This window comes from Electrophorus electricus, chromosome 1 (genome assembly GCF_013358815.1).
Source record: "Electrophorus electricus isolate fEleEle1 chromosome 1, fEleEle1.pri, whole genome shotgun sequence".
NCBI lineage: Eukaryota > Metazoa > Chordata > Actinopteri > Gymnotiformes > Gymnotidae > Electrophorus > Electrophorus electricus.
In genome coordinates this window covers 14302686-14321687 of record NC_049535.1, presented here as the reverse complement: position 1 = coordinate 14321687, position 19002 = coordinate 14302686, and the positions used below count along the sequence as shown (strand labels likewise).

Below are 19002 nucleotides of genomic sequence, written 5' to 3'. Positions count from 1 at the left end.
AATGTGTTGAGAAAAAATGGAACTCCACTAACTTCCTTATTTCAGTATGCATAAGGACGTGGGCTAAAATGCACTTTTCCGACCCCAGGTGTACAGCCCGTGCGATCATGCACGTCCCCTTCTGTGCTGTGTGTATCCCGCCCCTGCGCTGCACCTGACCCCACACAGCAGAAAGTTCATATTCCTTCACAGTGCAAAGGTCTCCTCTGTGGCCCGTTTCTGATCCAAACAAAGACCGGTTCTATCGCATGAACGGTCACAAAACACTGGGCCTCTCTCTCCCTCATTCTCTCTGGTTCACTGATTCTCCCTTGTCATTCCGTTTGCTCTTTGTAGGTGGTTTATATAACCGGATTAATGTCTGCTGTCTGACCACATTTCCCCTCGTTATCGTGCCATCCTCCTTTCCTTCTTTTGTCCCCTTTTCCCGGCCAGGTTGATGTTTGCCATCCTTTCCGGAACCCTGTCCCATTTCTTTCTCCTCCTCGTGCTCGTTCTCTCTCTCCCATTCTGTATCTGTTTTGTTCTTTACTTATCTATGTGTTTAAATGCTTATTGTCTTCATCACTCTCTTTCCTACCATTCATGGCTATCTGCTCATCATCAGGTTTTTTTTCCACATTTATACATTCCCAAGTTTGTTGGGCTGGGTCAGAAGTGTGAAATGAGCGTTTCTTGCGCGCAGGTCGATGCTAGCCCAATTCTGCAAGCCAAGTTCAACACTCAACCTCCAAACAACCAAACATTCCTCGCAACGACAATAAGGGCGAAGACGACACAACCACCGGAAACCTACATCGGCTGCTACGCCAACCAGGACTAGCTAATCTCTGCTAATCTGAGACGCAAGTTTTCTCAGCAAAACCCCTTCAGTCACATTGGTGCGTGCGAGGTGGAGAAACCCCAACAAAGTATGTCCATGTTAATAGTGTGAATGTGGCAGCTTGGGTTAGTTTGCACTCGTTGCCCTTGTCACACCTCATTTACATATGGTGCATATGTTTACATGTTCGCATTCTGCCTGTTGGCTTGGGTTGGCAAAACGTGTCTGAAGTTTCTCCTGGGGGTGTGTGTGTGTGTGTGTGTGTGTGTGTCAGAGAGAGAAAGGGACAGACACAGCAGATTAAGACGGAGCCTGTACCTTTGAACAGCAGCTCTGTTAATACGACACACAGTCACACACAAACACACAGCTCCACGACCTCCATCCATAAAATATAAACACTACCAACGAAATGAGTCACATGACACTCAGACACTTGTCATCGTAACAGATGGATTAAGGATAGACACAGCGGTACACAGTGTGGGGTGGGGAGTGAGGGGTGGTAGTGGGGTTTCCTAAGGTTAGTGGTATAGTGTTGATGAGCTGGTTTGCTGAAGTTTCTGCACCAGTTTCTACATGTCTTGGAAACGGTTAGCTCTTATGAGTCATCACACTACTCCACCTTGCAGGTGTTTGAGAGAAAGGAGAGAGGAAGAGGGAACTAAAAGAGAGAGAGAGAGAGAGACAGAGAGAGAGAGAGAACACATTAATATTTGTGTCACATGGTAAAGCATTAATAAATTGAAATGAATAGAAATTCTTAGTGGCCCAAGCACAATGTCTCTTACAGTGTTAGCCTGGGATAACTGTAGTTTGTGATCATGTTAGCCTGAGATAACCGTAGTTTGTGATCATGTTAGCCTGGGATAACTAGGCTGTTTAGGAGTCAACCGGTCATCAACCTGATGGATCAGAGCTGATATTCAGCATTTTCCTGATTATTGGAATCATCACTTGAAATTGTTTATTTGCTGATAAAAGCATTTTTGTTAAGTATGTGCATATTATGCAACCATGATAAAAAAAAAATAAAAAAACCCCACACATTTCTGTAGTCTGGTCCAATGTCCTGCCCACAGCGTTTCTGAATTGTTTCAAATCTGTATGACTCACTGAGTACAAACCAACAAACACTTCTGATAGAGATAGAACACAGCACCAGAAAACTTCTAGAGAGGAAAGTCGCCACTATGTAATGTCTTCTAGGTTTGTCAGACGCTAGAGGTGTCCGCGAGAGAGTCCAAAATGAATGATGCTGAATTGAGCTAAACAGCTAAAAACTAAATATTTAAATAGTTTCTCAACACTTACATGTATTACACAAAGAATTGCAAAGAGAAATTACCTGTGTATTTCCTTTTTTACTACAGCAAACGGGATTGGGGCTATAGGATGCCAGTGAGCGCTACTGAGTGCTGATTGGTGAGCAAGCTGGAGTAGTAGAAATGCTTGTATCCTGCTGTCCAAAACCAATTTACAGTAGAAGAAAAGGAAACATACAGGAAAGGTTTCTTTGGGAAATCCTCGCCGAGTAGCATTTAGCACCATTTGCTCCCATTCAGTGAGGACTCTCCGGCAGGTGCCTTCTGATATTTAGCAGTCGTATTTTAATACTACAGCAGGAATAGGAAGTGGACAGGCTCCTCATAAACCAGCTCTGACATCGTATCATCTGGGGGAAAATGTTCTATGAAATACAAAAGGCACTGAAACAAAAACAATTGTGGGACTCCATGTCTTGGAACCGCTTTAACATAAAGCATCAACATCAGGTTATTTCAATATAATTCTGCTTGAAGAAACAGCCAGATACATAGAAAAACTACATGTCCCTTTTCTGTCCCAAAATCAGTGTAAAAACTGACCCCAGAGAGTGGCCCGCCATCACTTACTTTGACTTGTACCGTTACCTGACCGAATCACCAGGTAGGCTAAGCTACGCAGTATTGCCATCTAGATAGCTAATGTTAGCTAACCCAAATGCTCAGGTTTACAGTCTTCTATTAAGCAGCATATTATTAGGACTATTATCAATATCCTCCTTGCTCTGTATCTGAATCAAATACTTATAAACTTGTCCCTCAGTGTTAGCCACGGTGGCTGCTAGCTAAACGCTAAGGTTAAACCGAGCTCTTTCCAGAAGGCTTTATTAAAAGTGACTAATGTTTCGAAAGAGACTAAATAAGCCATTTAGTCTCTGCAACATTATGAAACGTATACATTTTATAAAATCAAACTGTATTGGATTCAAAAACATACAGCATGCGATTTAAATGGAGCAAAGCCCATGCTGAAAGGCGGTGCTTTCTACAGCAGTAGCGACTACTGACGAAATTCCGTAACGGATTTTTTTTTCGCATTATTAATACTGCAGAAATAAATTTATGCAAATATATGTTGTGACTTGGGAAGCTATTTTTGGTAGGCCGCTAGCTAACTAACCTAGAGCAAGCTAATGTAGCTAGCTAGAATCTAGATATCTTAACTAGCTAAACTAATGTATCCTGGGAATTAGATGCCATTTTACAACAAATTCTCAGATTGAGAATTCATACATTTTTCGACCTACCTGGCACAGCAGCTTTAAACTAACTATGGTGTTTTTTTAATCCGTTTTGTGTCCTGGAATCATGTAAACTCTTGGAACAGGGTTTGAAATCCTGCTGTTGTCCAACCCACTACGCAACAGCTTTTTAAAAATTAATATTTGCAGTTTTAGTTTAAAAACAATATAGAGCAGTGCATGATGCAAATGAATGGAAAGTGTGTGTGGGCGTGGCCTGCATTTGCCCCGCCTCTATGGATACAAGCAGTCCTACGTCATCTCCCTGGCTTGCGAACGGCCACACCAACTTTTGGATAAACACACACCTTTACCCGAGTAACACCGTGCTTAAAAGCCTCGCTTCTTTACGGTCAGAATTAAAACATACGATTTTTATTATACCTTAAAAAAAAACTTGCTACTCTTTTTTTAGTTGCCAATTCCTTAACATTTGGCGCAATTTCAATCTAGAACAGGTGTACATGTACCAGTTTTATATAAATGTTTAATATAAACATTAAATGCAAATGTTTGATATAAATGTTACATGTAAATGTGTAGGATTGGAAATTTAGGCTATATATTTAGGAAACATGCAAATAGACTAAGGCAGCAGCGCCTGCGCTCGCCACTACGGCAAGCAGGGGGAGAGGGCGCAGGTGGCAAACACTCACCACGGGGTCGGTCACGGTTTTACTCGCTCTCACACACACCCTGAGGTGATCACTGTCGTTGGTGCTCTTTTCGTTTCGTTTCACATGTTCACTCTAGCCAAACTAACATAGGCTATGGTTTTATTCAGAAGCATTAATACAAACCTTCATCAGTATTTGATCTCTCGGAAGGAAAACTGACTCAGAACAGGAATTGTTCTAGATTAATTAATGCGGGAAAATGTATACATTTTATGAAATCAAACTGTATTGGATTTAAAAACATACAGCATGCGATTTAAATGGAGCAAAGCCCATGCTGAAAGGCGGTGCTTTCTACAGCAGTAGCGACGACTGACGAAATTCTGTAACGGATTTTTTTCTCATTATTAATACTGTAGAAATACATTTATGCAAATATATGTTGTGATTTGGGAAGCTATTTTTGTCATTTTAAGTTATTTAAGTTGTTATCTAATTGTTATTCATTTTTTAATCTATTTAAAGATTACTTTAAAATTTTTATTACTATTTCAATTACCTTTATACTAAGGCTCAAAACAGTTTATTTTTAGAATGTTCTAGTAATCAACATATTAAGAGTCATTGTTTTTATATGCAACATGAACCTTAAGGTAAATGAATATCAGCACCAAATATCAGTGATCTGTGTCCATGATGACAAATGATCAGTATCAGCCCTGAAAAGCATTATTTGACCCCTAGTTTGTGCAAATATTTGCCTCATTACTATAGTTTGTAGTGATATTAGCCTGTGATAACTAGCCTGTGATGACATTTGTCTGTGATAACTGTGGGCTTTACTGAACATCTGCAGTGACTCATGGTGATCTTGCAGAGCTCTGTGCAAAACATTACTAATGGGAAAGGGTGTGTGTTTTGTATTTATGACTAGTTTTCCTCGTTGCTTTCTCTCGTCCCATGTTTTTGCTCAGGTCACTATAGCTACATTAGTAAGTGTAATGTAATATGTGATACTTTAACAAATCTCAATATTTCATGAATTTTATTTGTCTTTTTTTAGTCGTGTGTTGCTTGGGCACCCACATTGCCAGTGAAGAGTGACTGCATTCAGTCATCAGCAACATCTGCAGTTGTCTTCTGTCATTCTTGATCTTCTACTCTGTGGAGCCAGGAGGGGGCTGGCTCAGTAGTGTGCTAGTGAAGTGAAGAGCAGTGTCAGTAGTGTGGGGAGTGCATCAATAGTGCAGTGAAGAGCAGTGTCAGTAGTGGGTCACTGGAGTGAAGAGCAGTGTCAGTATTGGCTCAGTAGTGTGCTAGTGAAGTGAAGAGCAGTATCAGTAGTTGTAGGGAGTGCATCAGTTTTGCAGTGAAGAGCAGTGTCAGTATTGGCTCAGTAGTGTGCTAGTGAAGTGAAGAGCAGTGTCAGTATTGGCTCGGTAGAGTGTTGGTGAAGTGAAGAGCAGTGTCAGTAGTGTGGGGAGTGCATCAATAGTGCAGTGAAGAGCAGTGTCAGTAGTGGGTCACGAGTGAAGAGCAGTATCAGTAGTGTGGGGAGTGCATCAATAGTGCAGTGAAGAGCAGTGTCAGTATTGGCTCAGTAGTGTGCTAGTGAAGTGAAGAGCAGTGTCAGTATTGGCTCGGTAGAGTGTTGGTGAAGTGAAGAGCAGTGTCAGTAGTGTGGGGAGTGCATCAATAGTGCAGTGAAGAGCAGTGTCAGTAGTGGGTCACGAGTGAAGAGCAGTATCAGTAGTGTGGGGAGTGCATCAATAGTGCAGTGAAGAGCAGTGTCAGTAGTGGGTCACTGGAGTGACGAGCAGTGTCAATAGTGTGGGGAGTGCATCAATAGTGCAGTGAAGAGCAGTGTCAGTAGTGGGTCACTGGAGTGAAGAACAGTGTCAGTAGTGTAGGGAGTGGCTGCTATTCATATAGTGTTATAAGGGTAGTTTTCAGGAAGCCAGAAAAACCTCAAACATGTAGTTAAAAGGGTTTAGCAAATAACATCTGTGCTGCCTCATTTATGGCATGCACAAACAGACCGAGTAACTTTAATCAAACTGTGTGTGTGCGTGCGTGTGGTGACTTTAGGGTTAGCTGAAGTGATGCAGGTATGTAGATGAAGGAGAAGATTTTGATTCCTGTAACTCTTCTGCTCAGTAATAGTGGGGGAAGGGCCTCCAGGAGAAACCTGGCTGGATAAGGTCTGCGCAGGACTATGCTCAAGTGTGCCTCCGTTTTTAGTTACACTGCTCACAGCGCAGTCTGATGAGTAATGACACACCTGTGGACAAGCTATAACTGGAAGTCTAGACAGCATGCTAGGCTTAGAGTCCATGTGTGGGCATCGGCGTGTGTGTGTGTGATTGAGAGATAATTTTCATCTGTTTTTTGTTCTGCAGCGGGTGTCGGGGTGTGCACGTACACGTTTGTGTGTAGTTCTGAGAGGAAGAGGCAGAAACTCACCAGCAGAGTACCCACCAGTTTGACCCCAGTTCATAAGAAAACCACAGTCATGTTCTTGAGAAATGACCCTGCTGAAAGTAAGCCGCCATTTCACACTGTGTGAAGTTCAGTGTCAGTGGTTTGCTGACCCTAACTCTTTAGGGCTTTCTTTAACTCTCTAGTTGTTTGTGCACATCAGCATAGATGCATGGGGGGTAGGGCGGTTGGAATATGCTTTAAGCTTTAGTCTAGATTGTTGTTTTGGCATGTTGACATGATGACCTGCTGAAGTTGAATGGGGATGAAAGGTGATTTAAGGGACTGAGTATGGCATGGTTGTTGGTGCTGGACAGGCTGGCCTGAGTATTTACAGAAACTGCTGATCTACTGGGATCTACTTTACACACAACTCTCTCTAGGGTTTACAGAGAAGGGTTCAAAAAAGAGAAACTATCCAGTGAGCGACAGTTCTCTGGCCCTAAATTACATCATTGATGCCAGACTGGCTTGAGCTGATAGAAAGGCAACAGGAACTCAAGTAACCAGTCATTACAGCCAAGGTGTGCAAAAGGGCGTCTCTCAACACACAACACTTAGAACCTTGAAGCAGCTGGGCTACAGCAGCAGAAGACCACACCGGACGTCTCTCTGGTCAGTTAAGAACAAACAACTGAAGCTACAAAATTGGACAATAGAAGATTGGAAAAACATTGCTTGGTCTGATGATTCTCGATTTCGGATAGTAGGTTTAGAATTTGGTTTAAACAACATGAAAGCACGGCTCCATCTTGCATTGTATCAACGGTTCAGGATTGTGGTGGTGGTATAATGTTGTGGGGGTACTTTCTTGATACACATTGGTCCCCCTCATATAAATTGATTGTATAAATGCCACAGCCTACCTGAATATTGTTTCTGACCATGTCCATCCCTTGATGACCACAGTGTACCCATCTTCTCATGGCTACTTCCAACAGGATTACACGCCATGTCACGAAGCTCAAATCATCTGAGTGGTTTCTTGAACATGACAGTGAGTTCACTGTACTCAGATGGCCTTTACAGTCAGCAGATCTCAATCTGATGGAACTTTTTGGAATGTGGTAGAACGGGAAATTCATATCATGGAGGTGGAGCCGATAAATCTGTCATGTCTATATGGACCAAAATCTCTGAGGCATTTTTGCAGCACCTTGTTAAATCTGCCACAAAGCGTTAACAGTTCTGAAGGCAAAGGGAGTTCTAGCCCAGTACTAACAATTTGTACCTAATAAAATAGCCAATGGGGGTGGGGGGTGCTGTACAATAATTCGCTCACCCTCCTGCCACCCTGGAACGTGAAGACGCATCCAGCTGGAACCAGCATAGGGCATAGTTGATCCCTAACACAGCAAGCTCCCCTGCCAAGTCTGTACCTGCTGTTTTGGAGAGTGGGGAGATTGGTAATCAGGCATTCATTCTGGAATGTGATGTCAGTCCATGGACCAGCTGGGGAGTAAGAGAGTATTCTCAACCAGCACCATCAATTTCCCGCATAAAACACTTGTTAAATGTCTTCAGGGGCTTTGTGTTTTAATTACACCTTGCGAGTTGATCAGGTAGGCTTTAAAAGGGAGAGTTTCAATGAAGCTTGTCGCTAAAATCAATCACCAGATTATTCAGATGATCGATGCTCATGATTGCCACATTCATGTGTTTGCCGGTGTCCTGATTAACCCAGCATTGTCTCATCACACTTGACCTTGTGAGTTTCTTTATGCCGCTGACAGCCAGATGCAATGACAGAGTGAATATGAGATGGTGGGTGGAGAACCCAATGCCTGTATCTGCAGAGCTGGTTTGAAGCACAGAAGCCTAGGTTCAACACTGGGTTCAGCCCTGGAACACCATATGATCTTTCCATCTTTGAGTGGGGGATGCTATTGGAGAGGTCAATGTGGACACATCTGCAGAGAGAATTGTTCGTCTTTGCGAGCCTAAATAAAGTCCAACTATTTCTGGACGATTCCACCCCCACCGGGGCCATTGTCTAAAGGCTGGGTTTGTGACCTAGTTTTCTACCGAAAACTGCCTTTGCTTGTAGAATGGGTTTGCTCTGCTTGGAGTATGTGAATTTTTTTAATATATATTTATATATTTATTTATTTATTTTTTGGATTGTAAATGCACAACACGTTAAATGTTTTGGGTTTGAAATGAGTTATTTTAGGTTGTTAATTTGACATTTCATAAGCTTGCCCTGCAGAGTTGTGCTATTGTTTTGAATGCTTCCTGCAACAGTGTCAGCTCTGCAATTTTGCTTTGAATGGGTGGCTGTCGTGTTAAGAAACTCTGTGTGTGGCCCACAGTGGGGCAACTATGTGGGTCTGTGTGTGTGTGTTTTGTACTTTTGTTTGTGTTTGTTGAAGAGGTATATTGTGATAAGTCCCATTTTGGCTGCTGGTTGGAACCCCTCCCCCAATTCTCCCATGGTTGCCCACAATGCTGTTCTTGTTGATTTCTGCCTCTTCCTCCCCCGCGCTGATTACTGTGTGACGCAGAGCTTCGTTAGGAGCAGTGTCCCCAGACCCACGCTGGCACCCTGCATCACTGACTCGCGTTCCTCACTTTCCCCTCCCCAGAGGACCACCATCCAGTCACGTCTCAGCCAGTCATCGCAGGCACAAGTTGATGCAGCCAGAGTGTTGTTTATCATCAGAGGATCTGCCAAAAGCACAGTCTAAATATTTGGTTTGTTAATTCGGCCGACTCCCTGTATGGTGGATCCACGGTCTTCTTGCCAATTCCAAGGTTTTGCTTTTTGGTAGGTTAATATTAGTACAAGTGGCTCCAGAAAATAAATAAGCTGCCGGAGGGAGACGTGGAGGCTCGTCTGATGTGTGCAGCGGGTGGGTCGTGATGTTTTCCTCAGTGGCACGAGCGGATGTTCTTGTGGAGTTTGGAAGCCACAGGTTTGTATTGTGTTTTTGGGCTTTTCTGCTCTTGATCCTGAAGCCAGGATGCTTGGCAGTATTCAGAGTCCTGGGGGCTTAACACCAGTCCTCCTGAGGTCAGCATATGCAAAAAAAAAAATACCATAAACAAATGCAAACCCTTCACATTTGGGTCTTAGCAGTACATTTTTACAGTATGAGTGTGATTACATACACAAGATAGAGCTTGCCTCTGATTTACCATAGCACAAGTTCATAATCACAGGAGTAAAGGAAAAAAATAGATCCTGGTTGGAGCTTACTTATACGTGCTTGGTTTGTGGCCTGTGGGTACCACAGGGGAAGTCCCTGTGAAGGAGGAGCTTATAGGATAAGTCTGGGGGAGGAGCCTTTAGGGAGGATGCCTGTGTGGCTGTAGGCTGTAGGGGAGGGGCCTACGGAGGAGGAATCTGTAGTGGGGGTCCCTGTGGGGGGAGGGGGGGAGTTTGTAGGGCAAGTGCTTGCCAAGCTGCTCAGCCTGACTTCAGAAAGTTCTGCAGACACCCTCCACTGCCCACATGCCTCACAAGCAAACACACGTGCAGAATCTGATAAGAAAAAGAGAAGGAGCCTCATGCCAAGTTTAATCCACTCTGAGTGTGGCTTTGCAAAATGGTCTTTGCAATGCAGAGGTTAACTGCAGCCAGCCGAACTTCACTTAATGCTTGCACTTAACGTTCCTCCAAAGGAGATCTCATCACAGCAGTTCTCTTCAGCAATCTAAGACATCGTTGTATCCATTATTCTACTCGGTGGGATTATTATAATAACCCTCTTATCCGAGTAATTATTTGAGCTCTCTTATTATTCGTTTTTTGTCCAGATGTTCGTTTTTCTCCCCCCTCGCACCACGCGGGCACCATTACGTGTCGAAGCAGGACGGACCGCGAGAAGGGCTTTTGTTTTGTTTTTTTTTTGTTGTTTTGCTCATGCTGTCACGCTTGTTCAGACTTGACTTTCTCTTCCTCTGTCTCTCCCCTCACTCGCCTCTAAGTGCTTAAACACCCACAATGCCGTTGCCGCACACGTGAGGAAGGTGGAAGGCAAGCGAGTCTATACGGACGGAGAACAAAGGATGGGGCGTGCACAAAAGACGAGAAAAAAATGGAAAATATAGAGAGAAACAGGAAATGGGCACTTGCGAGAGGGCCCAGTGCAGAGCAAAACTTCCTCTTCCTCCTTTCTCTTCTCCCTCTTTCATATTTGCCTCCTTTTTTCTTTTCTCTCGTAGTTTTCGAGAGAAAACACAGGAACACATTCCTGTGTGCATTTTTCTCTTCCTTTTTTTCTTGTTTTCAAGCCCCCCCCCCCCCCCCCCCCCCCCGGCATTGGTCCTTGTGGAATTTTCTCCTTTGAGTTGTCCCTTCCCTTCTTTTATCATCTCTCTCTCCATCCCTCTCTCCATCCTTCTTCTCAGGCTGAGGTTGACCTCCCTATGAAAAATTTGACCCCGCCAACTTTAGCTCCAGAATAAAGTGCCATGGGCTCCAGGCCAGAGCGACTTGACATTCAGCCTGTGTATCAGATGCTATTTCAGCCAGATTGGGTGTCTCTGCTGCTGTCTGGCTATTATGCTTAAGGTGGACTTCGGTCAATGTGGACAATGTAGACGAATGTGTGGTTGTCAGCAAAAGAGTCCACCTTAAATGATGAGTGAGAACTAAGATGAGCTTCCAGTGTGAGACATTTGTGGTGGCTTCAGTTCATCCGTGCATGTCAACGCAGTATCCAATAATCCCCTCCTCCTCTCTTTCTCTCCCTCCCCCCCTCTCTCTCGCCTTTCAGGATGAAAATGCGACGTCACAGGGTGTTCTTGCTCTGCACTGTGGGCTTGTGCGTCATCTCTTTCCTGCACTACTACAAGGCCCTGCACTACGTCTCATTGCTGCGGGAGCTCTCGGCGCCCTATCCCAACATCAAGTCCTTCATCATAGTCACGGGCTTCTTCTGGAGGGAGCGGGCTGCCCCGCTCACCAGCGCCGCCCCGGAGGAGGCACCGCCGCCAGCCCTGAGGCCCTCCTATGTCAGGCCCCGGGCAGGCGACGGGTTCAGGGCAGTCCCAGAGCTGGATAAGGCTGGGGAACCGCGAGCGCCTCAGCCGTGGGCAAGACCAGACGAGCCACATCACAAGGATCTGGAGCTCATCCAGTTGGTGAGACTCACGTAGTTGATCTCTTGGAACTCTGTAGCTGATGCATTTTGGCGTATATATACCCTGTACATACAGTAGTTGTTGCTTCAGTAGTTTTGGTCTTATTTTCTCCTGTGAAAAGTTTAACCAACCCTGTTCTTTTCTGTCCACCGACTCTGGTGGAGTAGGAGAAGAAGGGCAACGGGAAGATGATGGTATGGAACCCTAGTAGCCCCCCCCACCAGAGACCTGACCTCTTGAGGCCCAACGCTCCCAGTATGGTATCACAGGAGTTCCGCCCTCAGCCACCAGCGTCCACTCATGACCCCATCACATTCCTTGGCGACTTACACAAGCGGACCTTCACCCTCAAAGAGGACTACGGCCCCTACTTTGTCCGGACCAAAGCCGGAGCCCTGTGCTTCCGGCAGGGTACGGAGGCAGCGCACCCCCGGGATGACGGCGGGGGTGCAGGGAAAGGCCGACCGACTGCATCCGCATCGCTGCAGCGGAAGATACTGCAGGCGGGTGAGGAGCCAGGCACCGGCGGGAGGCCGGTGGAGGGCTCCAGCCCGATGCGGTCCAAACCCTGGAAGGGAAAACGGCTGGTGAAGTGCGTGTGCCGCGCCGGCTGGCACGGGCCGTACTGCGGCGTGCCCACCTTGGTGCAACACTCCAACCTGCCCACCAGGGAGCGCCTGGCCCCACGGGATCGCCCTCGCCGTGTTATCAACGCCATCAACGTCAACCACGAGTTCGACCTGCTCCACGTGCGCTTCCGGGAGCTGGCCGACGCCGTGGACCTCTTCTTGGTGTGCGAGTCCAACTTCACGGCGTACGGTGAGCGGCGGTCACTCGGCTTCCTGCGGCTGCTCCTCAACGGCACGTACAACTATGTGCGGCACAAGATCCTCTACGTGTTCCTCGACCACTTCCCCGACGGCGGCCGGCAGGACGGTTGGATCGCGGACGACTACCTGCGCACATTCCTGACTCGCAACGGCATGACGAGGCTGCGCGGCGCCCGCTCCGACGACGTCTTCCTCATCAACGACGCCGACGAGATCCCGGCACGCGAAGGCATCCTCTTCCTCAAGCTCTTCGATGGTTGGACGGAGCCGTTCGCCATCCACATGCGCAAGTCACTCTACGGCTTCTATTGGAAGCAGCTGGGCTCGCTGGAGGTGGTGTCAGGCTGCACCCTGGGCATGCTCCGTAACGTCTACGATAACGACGGCATCCGCCTGCGCCGCCGCGAGTACTACACCATGCCGGGTTTCCGCAAGTATGAGAACGACACGGGTCACATCCTGGTCCAGTGGGCTCTGGGAAGCCCAATTCACTTTGCTGGCTGGCACTGCTCCTGGTGCTTCACACCCGAGGGCATCCACCTCAAGCTCGTGTCAGCCCAGAACGGGGACTTCCCGCGCTGGGGAGACTACGAGGACAAGCGGGACCTCAACTACATCCGTGAGCTGATCCGCACAGGCGGCTGGTTCGATGGCACCGTGCAGGAGTACCCGCCGTCGAACCCAAAGGAGCACATGTATGCGCCCAGGCACATGCTGGACAACTACAACCGCTACCGTTATCTGTTGGAGAACCCTTACGTCAAGCAGTTGACGCTGGGTGGAGGCTAAGCTGGTGGTGGTGCCAGCTTCTAAAGGAAGACGGCTCGGATTACGAGGAAAACAAAAAAAAAGGGGGGGGGGGCGTCCCAGGAAAGATTTTTGGGGGAGGGAGGGAATAGACCTCTGCCTACATTCATTTTTTTCCCCTTGCTCTTTCATTGGACTCCAGAGGTCACCCACCACCATCCAATCAGACCATTCAAGAGTATGGACAAATCAGACCTCACGCAGGGTCCTGTGCAGGTCTTTTTCCTCTCTTGTGTGCCCAGTAAACATGCGGAATCGCTCGAGAGACTGTATGAGCCTGTTCCGTTTGTGCTGGTTTCACTGCTCTCTGATCCCGTGTGTGTGTGTGCGTGCGCACGTGTGTGTGACAGACTGAGCATCATGGCCCTTAATGCACACTTTCTTGCTTGCACATCAATTTTTGTGACATACAACTAAAACTAATCATTAAGATTTAGGTTTTCTTCAGTCTAAAAACTGACATGCGGCTTCTGTGATTCGTATATATGACTCATCGTTCGTGCAGAAACTCAGTAAACATCCGTGTGCATTGGAGAGAAATCTTTTGAAGAGGCTGAGTAGGGTAGAGGGGACAGATGAGGGGATTACTGTATGAGAGAGAGAGACTGGCCTCGTTCCATTTCGGGTCTGATTGGGTTGACCCAGTGAGGTCTTGGGTTACTGCAGCACTGGGGATCATGGGATGCACTGAGCATGCTTGCGCACACGTCACTTCAGACGTGGCATGCGATGGGTGTATTTTGACCTTAACTGCGCCGGCGGGGGGGGCATCTGATCCTGGGTCAGCTCTTCTGTTTCACGGCAGTTTATGAACACTGATACCGAGAAGCAGGGGGTTTGGTGTTCCGGAGTGCAGTAAAGCCAGTGAGGTGTTGTATCTGCGAGCTCTCAGGAAGTGTACAGAGACTTAAAAAAAACTGAGATCACTCAGCAAGGAAGTTGGGTGTTTCCCTTCAGAGCAGATTTGATTGCATCACAGGTGGTGATGACACGCAACAGCACGAGACATCTCAGTTCAAAAATCACCATGGAGGAGAAGGATTAAGACACTTTCCTCCCTTTCTCGCTCTCTCTGGCTCTAGTTCTCTCTCTGTCACAGACACACACACAGACACAAACTTCCTCCCAGAGGAAAAGGTGATGTCTCATGTGCCATCTGCAGTATGGCATCAGGGGAGGGTGGACATTGAGCAGTGGGGGGGCAGGAAGAGAGAGAGAACAGCAGAACGCAAACACTCCAGTGAGGTCACCGTCCTCTGCAACAAGGGTTTAGAAAGTGCACGTCCTGTGTTTGTTTGTGTAAGGGTGTGGGTATGGGTATGTGGGTTTGCGTGAGAATGGGTGAGAGACGCAGGCTGGGCTCCATACTCCAGAAAAAGTGCTTATGAGCACCAGGTGCAGGGAAGGCGAGCAAAGCAAAATTGTTGAGGGTTTTCTTTTCTATTAAAAACAAAACCACACAAGGGGCAGTCCAAGGGCAAGGCCATGTTCCCTGCACCACTCCGAACGCTTCCCTTTTGTGCAGCACGTTCTCTCTACACACACGCACTCACTCACTCCTGGATTCCTTGCCAGCTCCTTGGGGCGACCCTGGCTAGCAGGCCAAAAATAACCTCTCCTCCATGTTAGAAGGAGCTGTTGGCAAGCGACCTGTGCCCAAAAGACCTCTCCTTCCCCCCTCCCCCACCATTGGAGCTTTACAGGGGCTGGTTGGCACCACGCTCGACCTTACGCAGGGAGCCCTGGGCTGCTGTTTCCATGGCAATGCCCTCTCCTCACTGCCAAGCTCGCCTGTTCAGAATGAGTGGCAGAGATTGTGGGGGAGGGGGCGTGTCTCAGACCTGCTCTGGACTTGGCACCCACAAACCCCTTACAGTCTCTGGTCTCTCTGTTGTGCCGGCGCGGTTTCCAACTTCCCCCACCGGCATGAGTGGCACAGCCCGAAGATCATTGAGAACCATTTAAGCGGCATCCTCTAAGGCACATCTGCGGGGGGTGGGGCTCGGCACGGTGCTTGAGCGTGTGGTGTTTACAGCCACGATCCTAGATCTGGCGGTGGGCACGCGTCACGGACACGCGCACGTGCCAGAGGGTGACTCAGTCGGGCACCGGCTCCGGCTCCCCACAGGGCCGTGCCAGCCCACAGTTAGCAGCCCGAGTGACCTTCCTCTCTGCAAGCCCCCTCAGCAGTAGCAGTGACTCAAAATGTGCCCTCCTCCAGACTTCTGAGTTTGTTTTCCTCTCTGGGGTCAGGGAGGTAATCATGAGTCATCATCAGATGACTGGCAGCACCCTGAATTCTGATAGGGAGAGAGGAGAAGGGCCGATGCATTTAAAGAATGCTTCTTTAATTAAAGGGCCCACTTCACAAAGGCCAGGAATGAATCACAGAGGCCTTATAAATGATCCAGGTAGCAGATATTGTCTTAAACAGAGTGTTGCGAATGAGAGCAAATTACTTGGATTTCTTTCCCCCCCACCCTGAAAAGAAAACAACAACAACAAAAAAGCAAAATAAATGGTCACTGGAAATTAAGGCACTGAAAAGGCAAGGCCAGTTATTACTCCCCACTCATTAAAGTGCCGTTGCCCCGAGCGTCGGCTTGTCAGGGCCAGAGCAGGTCCCCGCATCACTGCTGTTGGTTGATTTCATGCAAGGTTGCCCAGACCAACGGTTCCTGCTGGTTACATCCTCCATTCCAGAAAGTTTTTAAAAGCAAGCCACGCTGGGGTCGGCCTCTCTCTCTCTCCCTCTCTCACACTCTCTCTCTCCCTCTCTCCCTCTCTCTCACACTCTCTCTCTCCTGTTCGGTCCTGTCTTTTCTGCAGGACATCCTCCCTTTTTGGGCTTTATTTGTTTTGTTTTGTTTTGTTTTTTATAATTAATGAACTTTTTGCTGTTGTAAATGTCCTTGTTGCTGTTTACATGAATTATCTAAGTTATTATCAGAATAAAAAAGGGAAACCTGCACACCGAGCGAGGCTTTAGTTGCGGCGGGGGCTGTGTCGGTCTTTATTCCCTCTGTGTCTTTTGTTTCCTCTGACTGATGCTCTAGTTTTGTCATGTTGAAGCACTGTCCTGTACTACAACTCCTCCTTAATGGAATTGTACACGTTGATATGACATTACTGAGACATATCTGGACTTGCACTTATTTTATATTTTTGTTTGCCTGTGAATTTATTTTTGTCCCAATGTTTATCAGGGATTTCTGTCAATACCCAGACTTTAAAAAGCAGCTTTTTTACATTTCTGAAAGCATTTTGCAGTCAAAACCTATGTGAAAAGATCAGGCATTTAAAACCTTAGAGAGGACATTTGAATGGTAAATGAAGAAAGGATGGAAAGAATATATGTGTGGGGAGGGGTGTGTCTTGAGTGTGTTTGGGTGGGTAGGATGTGTTTGGGGTGTGTGTGTGTGTGTGTGTGTGTGTGTGTGTGTGTGTGTGTGTGTGTGTGTGTGTGTCGACAAATCCATATGCTCTGACAGAGCAGATCAAAGGCAGCAATAATGCTTATGTACTGAACAACAGATGGTGTACGCACACACACACACACACACGTACGCAGGCACGCATGCTGTAGCACCTGGCTTTAGTTCATGTCCACATCCATTCTCATTCATGATCATTACATGACGCAGGATGTGCACTGCACATGTGTAGTGTGTGTTTGCGAGTAAGCATGTGCCAGTCAGATGATGTCTAATACATCTCCGCACGCGCGCGCGCACACACACACACACACACACACACACACACAGGCACTTGCGTTCTCTTGAGTTCTCTCAGCTGAACCTTGCGTTAACAAGGACATGGGTGAAGGCTCAGACAACCTGCTGAGGGCCAGGAGATGTGTTGCAGTAGAGCTGAGAGGGGGCGCAGCTTCTTCCTGTAGCGCAGTGGAACAGACCTAATCGGGCACTGTGCTTCCTGTCTGCTAAATCACCCTCATTTAAGGGTTTTACTTTCTTGCTAAAAGCCACATTTGATATCAAAGTTGTTGGGGTTTTTTTATTCATTATATGTAAGTGTAATATCTCTTCAGTGAAGTCCGCTTCTGGCAGCTATTGTTTTGTTTTGGTTTTGGTTTTTTTGCTTTTTGTGTTTTTTTAATAAAACTCAGTCATTTTTTTTTTTTTTTGTAAATCGAGCTACGCCAATGTCGTCTTTGACATTCATCATTTATCCATATCTCAGAATACTGCCGGTATTTGCCACATTTTTCACCAGACTGGCACACCAGCTGACCTGAAGCCAGTTTTGCCATTACCACTGAGGAAGGTAGCACTGATTAGCTTGGTCCCAGACCATGACTGTCTTCAGAGCAAATGACTCTGAATTTTGTGCTGTGACTGGCTGTGGCCACCAGAGGGCATGAGACACAGTTAATGCGATTTCACTCATCTGCCCGCAGGAGCCTTTCTTGCTGCACTGTTGGTAAACTGGTGCGGCCAGAGATCCTACAGACCCTTTAGGGTATATAAACGCGTGAAAACAATTTTTTAAAAAACCTTATTAAAACTTTGTACAGTTAGGTTGCCAGACTTTCCTTAAGGATTTTTAGCACTGGGTTGCCACTTACGACCTGACAGCACTGAGGTCCCTTCTGGTTTTGTGGTGCTCCAGACATACAGAAGTGGCTCTGGTCACCCATGCCTGAACAATGCTGGCATGCCTTTGGCACCTTTTCGCCTTGGGAGAAAATGGCAGAGTGGACTCACCAACCCAGCTGCATCATTGTGCGTCTGTCTGTGTGTGTGTGTGTGTGTGTGTGTGTGTGTGTGTGTGTGTGTGTGTGTGTGTGCGCGCGTGTTTTCACCTGCTTGACGTTCTATCTTCTCCTCTTATCCCCACATTCTGGCGCATCTCATTGAGGGTTCAGACCACTTCACTAAAATGTGCCCCGCTGCAGGAGGGAATGGCAGAAGCTGTTGAATTTGCAAGAAAGCGGGCAGAACCTTTTCCAGAAGAAAGGGATTTTTTTTCTCCTTTGTTGGTAATGAGGGTGTACATTTTAAGCTTTTTTTTTGTTCTGTATATGAATGGCTCTATGTTAACCTAAACAGAAAAAAAATATGAATTCTATGACAAAGAAACTATAATAAATTAATTTTAAAATTGTATAATCACTTTTCCTTGGAGTTTTTTTTTTTTATCCAACATTTAGGACCATTTTAGAATACAGCTAATCTTATTTCAGGGACCTTTTAATGATAATATTTCACAATATTTCAGAAAATGGCTACAGTTTATGGGGAATGCAACATTACTGTGGTTTTCACAAATGCAATCATGCAGAGATAATAATGCAGATTTAAAGAACGTTCAGATAAGACTGTGCTATGTTATCATTTTAAATAATTTTATGTGGTTAGAATTATGCCAGCCCTTTCACTTTGGTTTTTAAAGGACTTGTTTTGGGGAATAATCCAGTTTACACAGATTTCCATCAAAGTTTAGATGGACTCAATCAGTAGAGATGTTCTTGGTTTTGCAGTGGAAAGATCACATAGCTAAAAAATAGAAGTGTATAACCACCAGCGATCATCGTGCAGTCGTGGTCGTATTGATTTCATTTAAGAGATGATTTCTCTCTTTCTGAGCTCATGTTCATGGTACTACATATTTCAACCTTCCTTATGTATTTCACCTGAAACCAATATATGGCCAATAGAATTTAGCCAAACTCTAAAAACCTAGGAAATATTGAGAATTGTCTTAACAATTTTTGGTGGCCAAAAAATGTCTTAAAACTTTGCATATTTGCATATATTTCCTCATACAAGTCTT

At 46.3% G+C, this 19002-nt stretch overlaps 1 protein-coding gene across 2 annotated transcripts in view; it reads left to right on the top strand.

The window, feature by feature from the left end:
• Positions 1–18338, top strand: part of mgat3b (beta-1,4-mannosyl-glycoprotein 4-beta-N-acetylglucosaminyltransferase b) — a 31856-nt gene extending 13518 nt beyond the window's left edge. The window contains exons 1-3 of one of the 2 annotated variants that reach the window (XM_027014646.2): positions 6459–6546; positions 11206–11572; positions 11740–18338. In XM_027014646.2, the coding sequence (XP_026870447.2) occupies positions 11207–11572; positions 11740–13191 (1818 nt within the window). In that variant the 5' untranslated portion in view covers positions 6459–6546; position 11206 and the 3' untranslated portion in view covers positions 13192–18338. Of the gene's footprint in view, positions 1–6458; positions 6547–11205; positions 11573–11739 lie in introns of those variants that run through there. The other variant, XM_027014635.2, reaches the window with a different exon arrangement.
• Positions 18339–19002: the final 664 nt, after the last annotated feature.